Source organism: Paroedura picta, chromosome 13 (genome assembly GCF_049243985.1).
Source record: "Paroedura picta isolate Pp20150507F chromosome 13, Ppicta_v3.0, whole genome shotgun sequence".
In the NCBI taxonomy this organism is placed as follows: Eukaryota; Metazoa; Chordata; class Lepidosauria; order Squamata; family Gekkonidae; genus Paroedura; species Paroedura picta.
In genome coordinates this window covers 13,719,183-13,735,339 of record NC_135381.1, presented here as the reverse complement: position 1 = coordinate 13,735,339, position 16,157 = coordinate 13,719,183, and the positions used below count along the sequence as shown (strand labels likewise).

The following is a 16,157-nucleotide window of genomic DNA, read 5'->3' as shown; positions in this document are numbered from 1 at the left end:
GGACTCAAGTGTATCCAAACTCAGTGTACGAACATTGGGAAGTGACAGTTCGGCCCCCTCAGATATGTCTCTTCCAGGTGCATAGGAAACATACACAGTTCCTAAAATATACCTGGAACAGAAGTCATGCTTTTGGAATGTCTGGCAAGCCAGTGGAAACACATCTAGAAAGGCCCAAAGGGTGATACAAGTATCACACAAATACAGCACAATGTCCATCAGCTCCTAGGAAGAAGAAAAAAGTTATAGTAATTAATTACAAACAAATTGGACAGTTGTCTCAGGGGTAACACATCTGTTTTGAAGAAGAAGAAGAAGAGTTGGTTCTTATATGCTGCTCTTCTCTACCCAAAGGAGTCTCAAAGCGGCTTACAGTCACCTTCCCTTTCCTCTCCCCACAACAGGCACTCTGTGAGGGAGGTGAGGCTGAGAGAGCCCTGAGATTACTGCTCAGTCAGAACAGCTTTCTCAGTGCTGTGGGGAGCCTAAGGTCACCCAGCTGGTTGCATATGGGGGAGCGGGGAATCCAACCCGGCTCACCAGATTAGAAGTCCACGCTCCTAACCACTACACCAAGTTAGCTCTCTGCTTTGCAGGCAGAAGGTTCCAGGTTCAATCCTCCATATAAAAAAGCCAAATAGCTGTTGGTGAAAGACCTCTGCTTGAGACCCAGGAAAGTGGCTGCTAGTCAGAGAAGACAACATTAACCTTGATCTAGACCCAGAGGTTGCCTCAATATAAGGCATCTTCATATGTCAATGTCTTCAGATTTCATCCCTCCAGAGTTGTTCTCTTATAAACACATGAATCTCTCTTCTACCATTGGTCCAACTTGCTCAGTGTAGTGTACTCCAGGGTTTGGGCTATCTGTAATCTGGGCTATCTCAGTATCTGTAATCTGAGATCTATTAACTGGAGATAACAGAGACTAAACCTAGGACTTTCCCCATGAAAAATAATTCTCTTTTTGGCCATCAAAGCACAGCTGACTCAAGGAGGCTTCCAAGGCAAGAGACATTCAGAAGTGGTTGGCCACAGCCTGCCTCCTCATCACAACCTTGGCCCTCCTTGATGGTCCCCCATCCAAATACTCACCAGGGCTGACCCTGCTTAGCTTCTGAGATCTTAACAAGATCAGGCTAGCTGGGCTATACAGGTCAGGTGCCCTTATGAGTTCCACCAAGCTAGTCTTCCCATTGGGTAGGATCAGGCAGACTACCTCAGGAAACAGAAGTACCGTTAAAAGAAGTACCATTAAAATTGCTAACTAGACAGCAACTAACTAATAGTATCCTAATAGGGAGAGACACATTATCCTTGGATTTTTGGCCTAGCCCTAGACAGTGGACCATCACTGGCTCTAAGCGTAATAAATTCACAGTAAAGGTAAGATTAGGCACAACGATGTTTCCAAAGCAGACTTATCCAATACCCACCAACTAAAGAAAAGTTCACAAAAAATGTAAGACACATATTAAAACGCATGCAATAAAGAAACGTGTGGGACCTACAGGGACATTTTGACATGCTAACGCCCCCTCCAGCACTACTAAAGGCTCACTTGCCTCTTGGGTTGCCATCCTCCAGGTAAAGCCTGGAAATCTCATAGAACAATTTATTATCAAACTACAGAGATCAGTTCCACTGGAGAAAATGGCAGGTTTGGAAAGTGGGCTGTAAAGCTTCTGGTTGAAGCCAGAAGGAAGTTCATCAAAACAGCCGATCGGGCCTTCCTTCCACCGCCTCCTTACCTTTGTAACACCAACAGGTCAGAATTTTGATTACTATCGGTGCTGGTGATTGATATTCATTCATTAATTTGAAATTTTATAACATTTTTACTGTTTTTATCCTGTAACCTTTGTCGAATTTGCGTGCATTACCCCCAAGACGATGAATCTGAGAGGGTAGGTTTGGAAATCAAATGATAAATAAATAAATACCCTGCTGAGATCTCTCCCTTCCCCAGGCTCTGCCCCCAATTTTCCAGGAATTTGCCAAATTGGAGATGGAAACTGTAGTTGACTCACACCCCAGAAAAATTGCTCAGGGGTGGGGAGGTTAACTTTAATGAGAATATATTACAAGGCCGCCTAAAAGACAAACTGGCTTTAAAAAAAATAACAAGGAGACTGCACAGAAAAAACTATTTTATAAAGGAAGGAATCAAGACTAGCAACAAGGGAAGCAACCAATATTTGACTTCAGAGTACAGGCACTTTTTTGTCTTTAGACCTAAACCAAATTTAAATAAGGATGAAAACCCGTCTACGACTGCACTAGTTATCTCTTTTCACCTCTGCCTTTAATGTACAGAGAAAAGTTTTGGGTAATGGTACTGATGATAGAAGATGTTGTCGGGTGACTTGTTCCTCAAAAAGAAAAAAAACTTGGGGTAAGTAAAAAATTAGTTTAAAAAGAGCGGATGGGAAAGAACTAAGAGCATAAAAGGAAGGTTCTCTTCCTTTGCATTTCAAAGGTGCTGCTGCTAAGGCTGTATGCTTAGGCTTTGCCCCGCCTTCCCAAAACATCTCTCTCAGCTTTTGTGTGTCACAATGTGCAAAACTTGATGAGGATAAAGTCGACTGGTTGACATCAGTGTGGGAAAAATAACAACTGTCACCAAGAAAAGTGCCTTCGTTGATTGTAAAATTATAAAACAGAGACATAAACAAAGGCTTATGCATCGAGCTATTAAAAATCAACCATCTGAGTGGGCATCAAAAGCTGCTCTTTCCCCACTTTCGTATTTCCTCATCTGCACCCATACCCAGTCCCTAAAATGTCAAACCTAAAGCAGTAAAACAAAAACAAAAATCAGAGTCCAATAGCACCTTTAAGACCAACAAACAGTTATTCTTTGTTGGTCTTAGAGGTGCTATTGGACTATGATTTTGTTGTGCTACTCCAGACCAACACGGCTACCCAAAGTAAAACCTCTCACCATCCTCTTCTCCCCCTCCCTTGCTCATTTGTAGCATGGGAGAGGGGGGAAAGGATTAATTCTGCTTCTTCAAAAGAAAGGAAGCGTTCAGTGATATTTTAACAGAACACACAATTAATCGTCTTCTTCAAAAATGTGTAAGCCAAGCATACCCAAATTCATGTGATTGGGAAAGCTGCCTCACCCAGTCACAGGACAGGCCAGAACAATGATTACTGGTGACCATGTGCAGGGTGAAGCATAAGTCCGGAGGGGCGGGTAATAAGAGGGGAGCATGACATTGGACAAGTTTAATGTAGCCTGGAGGAAAGATGTTAGTCACAACAAATGTCCCCCCCACCTGCAGAGGCATGTCCCCAGGAGTCATCCTGATCCTTTCTTCCAGTTTCTGCGGCTCAGCAGAGACTCCTTCACATTGCAAGCCACACGTATGGAGAATGTTGCTGAATACCTAGAAGGCAAAGGGCAAGCCTGTGAACGTGTCAGAGTGGAATGCAGCCAGGCACACTTCCCCAGTGTCAGCATTTGCCTGAAGTTACCTGCTCCATGAAAGGGGACCTGCCCAAGCCAGGTTAAACACATTCAGTGTTTTTTTCCCCATCCCCCTTCTCTGTTTTCTCCAGTTTAGACTAATTTTTGCAAAGGTACTTACAATTCTTGCAAAGGTATTTACAAGTTTGCCTTGGAGAATTAGTTAGCAGGTGACCCACCCCAAAAGAAAACCCCTTGGCACTACCGTCCAGCTTTGGAAGGCAAGAGCTGTTCAGGTAGAACAGGAGGTGGGAAAAAATCTTAGAGCCTGTTTCAGACACCCAGAATCTAGATGCACATTTTTACATGAATGGTTTTTTCCTCCTCCCCCTCATGTCCTCTTGCATATTTAATAGTTCACTTGAGTCTTGTGAAATGATCAGGCCATCTTTCTGCGAAAAGAGTGAAGGGCTGTATTTTTCCAGAGCTCTTGTTCCCTGGACCAGTGTGTTCTGGGCAAACCTCATGGGGTACATACTTTAGGACAAAAATTACACCCTTCACAAAATCAGTTCAATTTTCAGAGTTTAATTTGTGGTAAACTGGAAAGGAGAAACTCAACACATATAGCCTCAGCTTCTTGAAAGAAGGGAGGATGAAAATGAAATAACACACACCATAAGGTAAGGTAAAGGTAAGGGTATCCCCTGTGCAAGCACCGGGTCATGTCTGACCCTTGGGGTGACGCCCTCTAGCGTTTTCATGGCAGACTCAATATGGGGTGGTTTGCCAGTGCCTTCCCCAGTCATTATCGTTTATCCCCCAGCAAGCTGGGTACTCATTTTACTGACCTCGGAAGGATGGAAGGCTGAGTCAACCTTGAGCCAGCTGCTGGGATCAAACTCCCAGACTCATGGGCAGAGCTTCAGACAGCATGTCTGCTGCCTTACCACTCTGCGCCACAAGAGTCTTTACACCATAAGGTAAGTTAGGTTAAAACCAACTGGTACAAGATTACAACAGTTACGACAGTAGGGCGGTTATGACAGTAGGGCGGTTGAGAACCACTGCTCTACACCATCTCCCAGGAAACCTTTAATGATTTCTACATTATTATTATTATTATTATTATTATTATTATTATTATTATTATTATTATTATTATTATTATTCGATTTATTGCCCGCCACTCCCATTATAGAAGTACACAGAGGCACCCCAAAGTTAGAGTTACCAAACTCCTGGGGGCAGCTTGAGATCCTCCACTGTTACAAGTATTTTCTGTTTAAAACAGAATACAGTTCACCTGGATAAAATGGCCACTTTTGAAGGTAAACTCTATGGCATTATGGCCCAAGGAAGTCTCTCCCCTCTGCAAACCCCACCCTACTCAGGCTCTACCACCAAAATCTCATCATCTCCCAATTCTGAGTTAGCTGCTCTAACAAAAACACACTCTAGACAAATTAGCACCTGAAGAACTGTAGGCACAGTTTCATCCAAGTCGCTGAAGTAGCTTGGCTGCTGAATAAATATGTTTTCTGTGGCAGGGGAGGGGAGGAAAGAACATAGAGAAACAATTATTTCAGACTGGGCAAAAGCATTGGCTTCAAACATTCTCATACCAGCTAGATTGACTTTCACATTTCCCCCTCAAGCAACACAACTCATATCACATGGATGCTATAAACAGAGACACAGGGGAAAACCTGGATTCATGAAAGGAAACTCAGCTTCCAATCCCAAGTTTTCCTCGTAAAACAAATGCAGGGGAGAATCACACTGACAAACCTCCTGATTCCCCCTACAAACGCCGCTCCCCAAAAGCCCTGAGAACAGAAGTAAGCTCAGTTAAGGAAGAAATAGAATGGCCATTGGAATAAGTATTGGAAGGCACAGGAGAGGTTAAGCTCCCCTCCATCGATTCTCTCCTACAAACACCTCCAGTCCTTTCATTGAGAGTTTGGGAGTCAGCATGGGGCAAATGAGAGTTTGGGAGTCAGCATGGAGCAGTGGTTAAAGAGCAGCTGATTATAATCTGGAGAATTGCGTTTAATTCTTCACTCCTCTCACTCTACCTGGAAGCGAGGAACCTAGTTGGCCTCAACTTGTTAAAGTGGGTTGAAGCTGCATTGTTTAGCATGTGTGAAAGGGCTCTTAATGTGAGCTAAATAGGCTTGCATCTCACCAAGTAGGTTATATATTTGCTCCATTTTTTCCCCCAAGTTGACAATCCAGGCAAAGAGCTGAGAACGTACCTCAGTGGGCCTTCTCTACGACAAGATGTTCAAAGGGAAAGTAAAAATTAATTGCCTAATTGCTCAGAGTGATACAAGAAACCAGCAGCTCCCATGAGCGGGTTGCACTCCTTTTCTGCCAGCAGGCTTAGCCCAACCTCAAGGCTTCTGCCTCCAGCCTCCCAAAAAAACCCCAAAAACTGACGGCAACAGAATTCCAGCAAGATGAGACATGTCTTTGTCTGACATTTCATTCAGCATTCACCAAATCTTTGAATGGAACCAATGAAGCATTTATATATCTTTAATTATCCTTTTTTAAAAAAAAATCCATTAATTACAATGAGCCTCAGGCACTCTCCGCATCAGAGAATGGATTGGGGTGGGGAAGTCACACTGTGGGAAGGGACTTCTCGCCAGCTCCCCCCCCCCCCGCCCCACCCAGGTCTAAATCATTCCTCCAATGCTGCTATTTAACCTTCACCACAGAATCTTTAAATGAGAAAAATGGGGAGGGGGACAGTCTCCACCAAGGTCTGCTTCTTCCAAATCCAATTCCTCTCCCCAACCAACCCCTTCATGTCCTTACACTTTGAAATGGAAACAGGACTCTGCGGGAGAGCTGATCACAGGTCTCCAAGTATCTCGTCTTCTTAAGCTTTTATCAGTTCTCATTTGCTTTCCTGGAGGGAAGCATGTCACAAATCCAGATTCTACACTTTAGAATTCATTATTCAAGTCTGCCTCTGTACACAGTTTTTAAAATTAAACTGTTTGGGTTGTCTTAGGACTGTCATCACACAGCCTGCAAGATCAGGTGCCTGCAAATCAGCAATTCTTAAAATTGGAAAATATTATGATGTCGACGACTTTTAAGATAAACGCTTTTTAGTCAAGGTCAGCCTAGTCCATCTGCCCAACTGGCAGATGCCTCTGGAACTTCAAGCACAGGATGAAATTATAAAACAAATAAATAAACACCCCACATTATTTGTCCCCAGCCTCTAATACCCAGTATACTACCTCTCAACTTGGAGGTTCCATTCAGCAAATTTTATATGCCTCACCATGAATTCTTTTAATCTTTGCTTTAGAGCCACATACGCTGACGTCTGCTGCATCGTGAGGTAAAAGACTTTGGTAAACAGATAATTTTCTTCACATTATCAACATTCCTTGGCAAATCATAGTGGAACAGCCTCTCCCCAGAGTCTGTTCTAAATCCTGATCTCGCAGTCGCCGTCCCACCCAAAAACCCTTCACCACATGCGATATCTACAACTAACCGATCATCTTGTGCAGTAGAGCGTTGTTGCCTTTTCCGTAGAGCACGCACAGATCCAGAATTTTGGGGATATCAAACAAGAAGTTATTGTAAACAATTTCTCCAAAGACAGATGGTGTGATGAAATGATCCTAAAAGGAAGAAATAGAAGGAAATGATACATATGGTTGGCAATAAGTGGCAAAATCTGCATCATGACAGCATTGGGATGCAATCCACTTATCTGCCGTGGCACAAGGAGGGTAACATTAGCACAAACATGTCCCTGTATAAATAAGGAAAAGCCATTTGTTTAGCCATTCACAAATATTTCCTCAGTTTTGCTGCTTCTTCGGTGCATCCTCAGCATATAATTTGTGTTTTGGACAGAAGTACCCAATTAGTATTTTTAAAATTTTACTGCTTTATTTTTTAGAAACTTGTATTCTTTCCATGTATCTCCTAAGAGCCCCCAGGGCAACTGTAGCATAACTATAATTAACACACATCCAAAAAAGCTAGTTTGGACAAAATAGGTCAGTGGTGCAATCTATGAAATTAGGTTTGGGATTTCCTTATTCAGCAGAGATTTTCTTGCTGAAGTACACATCCATGTTTCCTAATATATTGCAAAATACAATTTTCCACTTAACAGCAGCTAGACTCTTATGAAAGACACTGGGAAAAGGACACTACTCCCAAAGTAGAATGGTTTATGAAATGTCAAAAGAAAAAATTAAAGGCAGATCGTTTTGGTGCTTTAAAGAAAGGGAAAGATTGGTCCCAACTAGACAATTTGGGAATTCCCCTGGCCTCCAAAAATGTTATACACATTTAAGAATGCTTCTCTGTTTGATTGTCCATTCTTCTTTTCCCTTGTTCAGATGTTATTGTTAAGATAAATGTAAAGTGTTTCGATTGACTGTAATGTATATGCAAAGCATATTAACAAAAAGAAAAACAGGAATGTTAGTATAATTGTAAGCTTTCAACAGACTGATGAAGAGTGCTTTGATCAGCCAGTGACAGACCTCACAGAAGGACACAGATCACTGAGATTATGAGAGCTGCAATGTGAATATTCATACAGGTAAAGAGTACATTGAGTCCAAGGTCATGAAGGGGTTTAAAGGTAAAAAACAGAACCAAGAACTGGACCTGGAAACAAACAGGTAAGTACAGATGAGGAGGCATTTTGCCAGGATGTCTTCAGAATAATATTTTTGCGATTGCTCCTTGTCCACGGTTTGGTTCGTTACTGCATGTTTTCTTTTATTGTTCTAAACATACTGTTGCTAGGGAGAAATTTCTTGCGAAATGGTTGTTATAATATCCACCCACTTCTGAAACTCATAAATTAAGATTGTTTCTGAGTGGATTTTGTAAAGCTTGCACAGTTGATGAGGCTGTTGTTTGTAATTCTTAAAGGTCTTTTTTGGTGTGCAGCTTACAGACTGTTAAACCTGAATAAAGTAAACCATTATGAATCACACAGAGCTGGAAGAGACCATCTAGTCCAGCCCCCAGGGTCATCTAGTCCATCCCCCACCTTCTCAGGGGCTTAAAAATCACACACTTATGACAGGTGCTCATCCAATCTCCTCCTAAAAACATCCAATGACGGAGACTCCACCACCATCCAAGTCAGTGTATTCCACCTACAAACAGCCCTCACAGTCAGAAAATGCTTTCCAATATTTAAATGGAAAGTTTTGGAAGTTTTTAAACAGAGGCTAGATTGCCATCTGACGGAGAGGCTGAATCCGTGAAGGCAAAGGGGTGGCAGGTTACAGTAGATGAACGATAGGGTTGTGAGTGTCCTGCATAGTGCAGGGGGTTGGACTAGATGACCCAGGAGGTCCCTTCCAATATCATCCCATGATTCTATGGAATCTCTTTCCTGTAATTTGAATCCATTGCTCCTAGTCCTTTAAAGCTACAGTAAACAAGTTGGCCCCTCTTAAACATTCCTACCTTTTATTTGGTTAAATACAGCTAACAGGTAAGCAATGTAAAAATTTTAGAACAGGAGTCATATGAACAAAGCAGCTAGATCCCACAGCACAACAGAGTTAGCTCCAAGACAAAAACACAACATATTTTGTGATATTTTTTCGGGGGGAGGGGGGATGCATTAGACCGGGGGTAGTCAAGCTGTGGTCCTCCAGATGTTCATGGACTACAATTCCCATGAGCCCCTGCCAGCAAACGCTGCATTAGACCACTGAAGCCATGGGACAATGCAGGATACAACTCGAATGCACAACAAAGTCCTACCTCAGAGGGTAATTTGTGAAAGGATAAAATGTTCTTTCCCATTCCATGCTTAAGGAGTAAAGCTCTATAAACAAATATAAACTGGGCTTTTATTCACGGAGGACTAGGAATAGTATTAGGATTTGGAGGGGGGGGGAATACATGAGGGAAGGCTGTGAAGGAAAAGACACGAGGAAAGAAAAACAGAAACCAGCTATTTTTTCCCGCCAGAGAAGACTGTATACACAACACAAATCTATGCAAAGCAGACATGTGGGTGTTTACTTTGGATTCCTTGTGAGTGGACATTCGGAGGAAAGTGAGGAAAACATTCCGATGAAGGTGCTTCATCAAGTCATTCACTTCTGGAGGCCGGTCTTCTCCCTTGTCGTACTTGCGAGGGGCGTGCCGCAAGTATGAATCCAAACACTTCTGGAGGGTCTCATCAAATACTACCTGAAGCCAAGAAACAAAACGTTTCATGGGAGATCAGTTAGGGATGGCAAATTGTATGCCAACTGACAGAATGCGGCTGAAAATTGCGTATTGAATCACTAGCTTTTTGGATTAAGGCTGCTCAAATGAAAGACAAATTCCAATGAGCCCAGGAAAACCAGTTTTAAGGGCTCAGCTTGGTGTAGTGGTTAGGAGTGCAGACTTCTAATCTGGCGAGTTGGGTTTGATTCCATGTTCCCCCACATGCAGCCAGCTCTATGGAGGCTTATAGAGCACAAAAGAGAGACTTTGGGCTCTCCCCAGCACTGATAAAGCTGTCCTGACCGAGCAGGAATATCACAGCTCTCTCAGCCTCACCCACCTCACAGGGTGTCCATTGTGGGGAGAGGAAAGGGAAGGCGACTGTAAGCCACTTTAAGACTGAAAACGCTAAAGGTAAAGGTATCCCCTGTGCAAGCACCGGGTCATGTCTGACCCTTGGGGTGACGCCCTCCAGCGTTTTCATGGCAGACTCAATACGGGGTGGTTTGCCAGTGCCTTCCCCAGTCATTACCGTTTACCCCCCAGCAGCAAGCTGGGTCCTCATTTTACCGACCTCGGAAGGATGGAAGGCTGAGTCAACCTTGAGCCGGCTGCTGGGATCGAACTCCCAGCCTCATGGGCAGACAGCTTCAGACTGGATGTCTGCTGCCTTACCACTCTGCGCCACAAGAGGCTCTTACTTTTTAATATAGGACAATTAAAAATAAAAAATAAAAAAATAACGAGCCTGCAACAGCCCAGCCTCACGGATTAGAATTTTAAAAGAGTTGTGGTCAGGGAGCAGTAAACTAAATTTGCTCCCTAATGCTGTCCCTACTGGGCAACTCTGCAAAGCAAGCTCGGCCATCTTTGCACAGGCCCATCCTTGGTCACAGTATGGAAACCTGAGCAACTTCCCCATGTTTACGTAGACCCCTGCCCCAACATCTGGAGTTGGGTTGCGCTACAGACTCAAACTAAAGTTCAAAACTCATTTGTTTTAGAATCCCTTTCCCACAAAACAATATTACCTGGCACCAGAATTTATCATGAGGCAGAGCCAAAAGCCAGTCCAGATCGTCTGCAATGAACTTGGCCCGTTCTAAGAACTCCTCTAGCAGTGCAGGATCTCTGGCTTTAGGTGGAGGCTTATAGAGCACAAAAGAGCGTTCTGTTTTCTTTTCTGGATGCTGCCGAAAAACAAAATGCCACAAGTGAAAACAAGCCGGCCGAAAGACTAAACAGTAGCTCTTGGTGTTGCCGTCTGGGCATCTTGCGGAAGCTCTGACAGCCAGAGACATGTCTCATGTTGGTAGGAAACTTGGCCTGTGGTTAGCAAGAATTCATCCCTCATATTTGCTCTTTAGCATATCCTGGCAGCTCTCCATTCTCCCTAATCACCAAGGCTCTGAACAGCAGCAGTTTCAGGGATATCCTGAGTTTCCAATAACACTTCTGGTATCTTGCAAAATTCACTACATTCTTCTGCCCTGTTCCCATGAAGATAAGTAGCTAACAGTCTTTTCCAGGTTCGGCTTCCTCTCTACGCTCCAGGGTTTCCAAAACAAAGCAGAAACAGCTGGACATGATGCGTGTTTATGCGGCACAACCCTGCATATCAGATCATGATCAGAATGTGGACCTAGAAAATCGACATTCTGAAACTCTGTAAAGAAGTTTTCCAGTGAGATGGAAGTAATGTTGTGAGATTGACACCTATCCGTTACATTACTATACCATTCCTCATCCATTCCCATCCCCCCCTCCATCCTTATTTTATCCTATGAAGTATATTATGCTAAAGGTATACGCTTAGCCAACAGATACCCATTCAGTTTCTTGGGTAAGGACTGGATACAAGTCTTCCCCAATCTTCCCAGCTCAAATATTATGTAAGGTTGGCTCTCTTGCAAAACACTGTTTGTAGTACACATGTTTTTTCCCCCCTCCTGACCCTCCAGGATTTTTCATCAAAACTGTCTTGAAATTTCCTTAAACTGGAGAGCTTGCTGTGATGTTTGATAACCCACTGCAAAGCTATGAGAAAGAAAATATTTCATAGGCTTGGTCACCATTTAAATCAAAGGGACTTCAAGGCACAATTAAACACTGAAGTGCCATCCATTTTCTCATTGTGGGTGAAAAGTACAGCAAAGCTACAAACAGTGATATTTTACATGGAGTTTTAGCTTCCCAAGAATTGCAACTTTCTTTTTTTTTAAGTTTCTAGTCCTTATGGCTGTAAAAATATGCTTAAAAACACACTGGCAATACCTGGTAGAATCTCAGAAGCAGAACAAGCTGCGGAACAAGATTTCCAGTAGTCAAAGGGTGGGGTTTCAATGCCTTGTATAGCCCCTCCCCATGACTAGCAGAAGCAAAATAAATCAAGTGGAATGGATTATGAAAGCAAGTCTAGTCTAATTACTAGAGTGTCAGATTAGAACTGGGTAGGTCTGAATTCATTCCCCACCCCTTCCATAAAGTTCACTGATTGATCCCAGGTCCATTCACTAACTCTCAGCCTAACCATGTTATATGGGTGAGCCTGTACTTTGGACTCAGCCAGTTTTACTTACACTACTCTCTGAAATAAGTGACAATAAATTAAACAGGAGCACTCTTACCAGTGCTGGTAAAGTTTTCAGCTTCCCAGTCAGCAAATCCTTCTCGGTCAACTGGATCTCATCCAGCGGTAATCCTGGCATGCTGCTGTGTTATCTTTATCTTTAAAAGACACACACACACACACACACAGAAGAAACATCAGAAACATTTTGAGAACCAACAACAAACAAGGCAGGTTGCTCCTAGTTCAACAGCCGCATTTAGATCTGTGTTCCATACATGGCCCTGAAAAGTGCAGAGAGCAAGAGGGCCAAGCTCCACAGTGGAGGATCACTTCTGCGACAGACAGGGAGGTTCAGTTATGAAACCCTTGGGTCATAGAATCATAGAAGGGACCTCCTGGGTCATCTAGTCCAACCCCCTGCACTATGCAGGACACGCACAACCCTATCGCTCATCCACTGTAACCTGCCAGCCCCTTAAGCCTTCACAGAATCAACCTCTCCGTCCGATGGCTATCCAGCCTCCAAATCTCCAAAGATGGAGAACCTATCACCTCCCGAGGAAGCCTGTTCCACTGAGAAACCGCTCTAACTGTCAGGAACTTCTTCCAGATGTTTAGACAGAATTTCTTTTGAATTAATTTCATCCCATTGGTTCTGGTTCATCCCTCCAGGGTAAGAGAGAACAACTCTGCTCCATCCTCTATATGGCACTGTTAACTTAAAACCTTCTAAACTTCAGAGGTACTGTGATGATAAAATAGATGACAGAGAACTATGTGCCACCCTGAGTACCGTGTAGGAGGTAGGACTTGTTAAAATGGAGCGTGACAGCCGGATGTCTGCTTACAGATTATTTTGGAGATGGGGGGGGGGGGGAATACAGGGAATCAGACTATATTCCATAAACCCCAAGGCTTCAGTTTATTTTTGTTCCCCTGCTGTCCTTGCAAGTACTAAACTGGGAACAGCATAGCAAGTAGAACTCCAGTGTTGATGACTGGGCTTGGAGGTTGTCACCTGCCTTTCCTGGGATGACCATCTCTACCTCCAACTGTATGCAATATCAAGAGGCAAGAAGTGGATGTCAGAAACACATTTGTGTTTGTACGTTTCTAGCAAGTGAGACCCAGAAGAGGAAACTATAACAAGCTACTCATTGGGGACACCATTAAGGACTGCAAACCAGGAGAGACTAGAAGAGAATAGCCTTGCTGGGCTTCACCATCGGTTTCTGACAATGGTTGACTAGATGCCTAAACACTCAAAAATCAGGCATGAAATCAGAAGCTTTCTCTCATTGCCTGCCCCCAACACCTGGTATTCAGAGCAGACTGCTTCTATGCATGAAATCTCTATTTATCATAGTTGCCATGAAAAAAAAAATCATTCCTCAAATTACTCATGCATTATAACAGACCAATCCTAGGATGCCACATTAGTGCTGTTACACATTACCTACTCCTTTCAGTGAGGTCATGTGCAGCAGAACTTCCTGGTGCTGTCACTACACCTATGTTAAACCTGCCCACTATAAGTAGTTATTTACTTTTATTTACATGCCACCTGTCCTGCTGAGACTCAAGGTGGGCTGAAAATTTGTTATATAGCAACAAGAACATCCAGTATAGGCCTCAAGTCATAAATGCTAGTTTAGAATACCACCTCTCTTTTTTAATCCTTTTTATTTTACTTCAAGTTAACACAGAGTTAAGGGATAATCATTAACATACTTGCAAGTATAATTTACTGACAGAGTAATCATATACTTATCTATGCCACACCTGATTAGCAGTTTAAGCTTCTATCCCTTGTAGTGTCCAAAATTAATTTGTACTACTGTAGACAGCATAAAAGGAACACATCTTCGGCAATTATGGTCACTGTCCAAGCGTGTTCCAGGGACTCCTCAATAAAAAGTTCAGTGACAGTCAAACTTCCATGGAAAATACTTTATTCTCCACTGCCTTTCCTTGCCATGTACTGCTATAGAGGAGCATTTCAAACGCAAAACCATGTTTTATTACACCATGGTTCATGAGATTAAATAGTTAAGAGCACATGAAGCTCAGAATGTAAAACCCTAATTTTAAGATGGCTTATTAATCACAATTAATTGTATGTACAGTTTTGCATAATGTGCAAATGTAAGCATCCTGGAACTCTTCCGCAACTGAAATGCAGGCCAACAGGAGGGGGGAACGCAAAGGCACTGAAATCAGCATCTGTCAAAGCAAACCAAGGTTCAAGCGTCATTTGCAAACCAAATTCTGGTTCTACAACAAAACCTTTGTCAAAATAAACCATAATTTTTGCACTATGTCAGAACCAAACCACATTTTATACCAAGTAACAATGCTTAGACCACGTGAACTAAGTGTGCTCCATAGAATGTACTAAGGATCCTAGCCAACTCTGAAGGATTCTGCCTGGATAGCTCACTAGATAAAGCAAGAACAGTTCTTGAGGCTAGAAAAATTTGGAAACAGCAGTGCCATATGACAAGGCACGTGAAAAATAATCACATGTCTGTTTAACACCATGCTTAGCACAAACATGGATCATGCGGCACTAGAAACATAATGATTCCTGCAGAACAACACTGCCAAAGGGCCTCTGCAACCTCCTATTATATTACTCAGGCAAGTCAAAATGAAAATCAGTCAACAAAAGTCTCAGGAGGAAGAAAACAGATTCCTATTTCACTGTTTTTAAGATACAATGGCTAACACAATGCATTGGCTACTACTCCCCCCGCCCCCTTCATTTTGCTGGTTTCCTGCATTGTACAAGAAATTCAGCAGCTCAAGGTGGAGACGCAATGACAGACAAAAGCTAACTTTGTTAGTTTTCTATCTACCATGCAGCTAGTAAAAGAACAGGCACCTTATGACAGGGGAAAAGGAGTGTTTCCCTATTTACACTGTGACTTGACTTCACTGTCTGCCTCAGATCACAATCTTATATACAAAATGTGGGAACTCCCCTCCCCTCTTCTGCTCTCATCAGGGCTACCAAGGCTTGCCTCCCCCTCTTTTCAAGATCTCTGGTAACTGAAGGCTTCTCCAGAGTACTTGAAACAGAACAATAAAATCAGAGTCCAGTGGCATCTTTAAGACCAACACAGATTTATTCAAGGTGTGAGCTTTCGAGTGCAAGCACTCTTCCTCAGAACAGGTGTTTTTGCTTCAGGGAGATGCTTGTGGGCAAAGTGCAGTACGAAAAGCACAAATGGCTGCCCCCTCCAAAAGAAGACACTTCCTGCCACACTTGCCTAGAAGTACAAACTGACTGCTTCCGTTCCATCCGAGGAAGCGTTTTGTTTTGGTCCTGTGCTTGATCTCCTCCTGTTCCACTTGGAAAGAGGGTAAGGTGACCAGATTGTCCCACTTTTGGAGGGACATCTGGGGGTACCTGGCAAATTGTACTTATGTTGCAATTAAAAATATATATATATATGACAATACTATTTTTGCGTTCTATGAAGCTTTATGTTGCTCCATACAGACCAAATATTTAAGCAAGATTTTCCCCGGGTCAATGGTGTCCCGCTTTACCAATGTAAAAATCTGGTCACCTTAAAAGAGGGTGCACCCTGTGACAGGGGAGGGCGACCCCCACAAATTGGGGCGGAGGGACTATCGCCATTCCTTCCCACCAAAAGCTCAGTCAGGACAACTCTCCCCTCCTTCATCTACCCCTTACACCAGGGGTAGTCAAACTGCGGCCCTCCAGATGTCCGTGGACTACAATTCCCAGGAGCCCCTGCCAGCATTCGCTGGCAGGGGCTCCTGGGAATTGTAGTCCACGGACATCTGGAGGGCCGCAGTTTGACTACCCGCCTTACACTAACCCCGGGAGGGAAAGACTGCACGCTCGAGGCTGCAATCGCCCTCCCCTAACCCTCGCCGCACTATCTACGCACGGAAACTCGCCTC

General features: G+C 43.3%; 1 protein-coding gene across 5 annotated transcripts in view; it reads right to left on the bottom strand.

Annotated features, from left to right (window-relative positions):
* ASCC2 (activating signal cointegrator 1 complex subunit 2) overlaps positions 1-16,157 on the bottom strand; it is a 42,893-nt gene that overhangs the window by 26,529 nt on the left and 207 nt on the right. For 2 of the 5 annotated variants that reach the window (XM_077307244.1, XM_077307245.1), the window contains exons 2-8: positions 12,277-12,376; positions 10,681-10,839; positions 9,458-9,628; positions 6,939-7,068; positions 4,889-4,956; positions 3,285-3,395; positions 113-225 (exon numbers count right to left, since the gene is read on the bottom strand). In XM_077307244.1, the coding sequence (XP_077163359.1) occupies positions 113-225; positions 3,285-3,395; positions 4,889-4,956; positions 6,939-7,068; positions 9,458-9,628; positions 10,681-10,839; positions 12,277-12,357 (833 nt within the window). In that variant the 5' untranslated portion in view covers positions 12,358-12,376. Of the gene's footprint in view, positions 1-112; positions 226-3,284; positions 3,396-4,888; positions 4,957-6,938; positions 7,069-9,457; positions 9,629-10,680; positions 10,840-12,276; positions 12,377-14,003; positions 14,112-16,157 lie in introns of those variants that run through there. The other 3 variants (XM_077307248.1, XM_077307247.1, XM_077307246.1) reach the window with 2 other exon arrangements.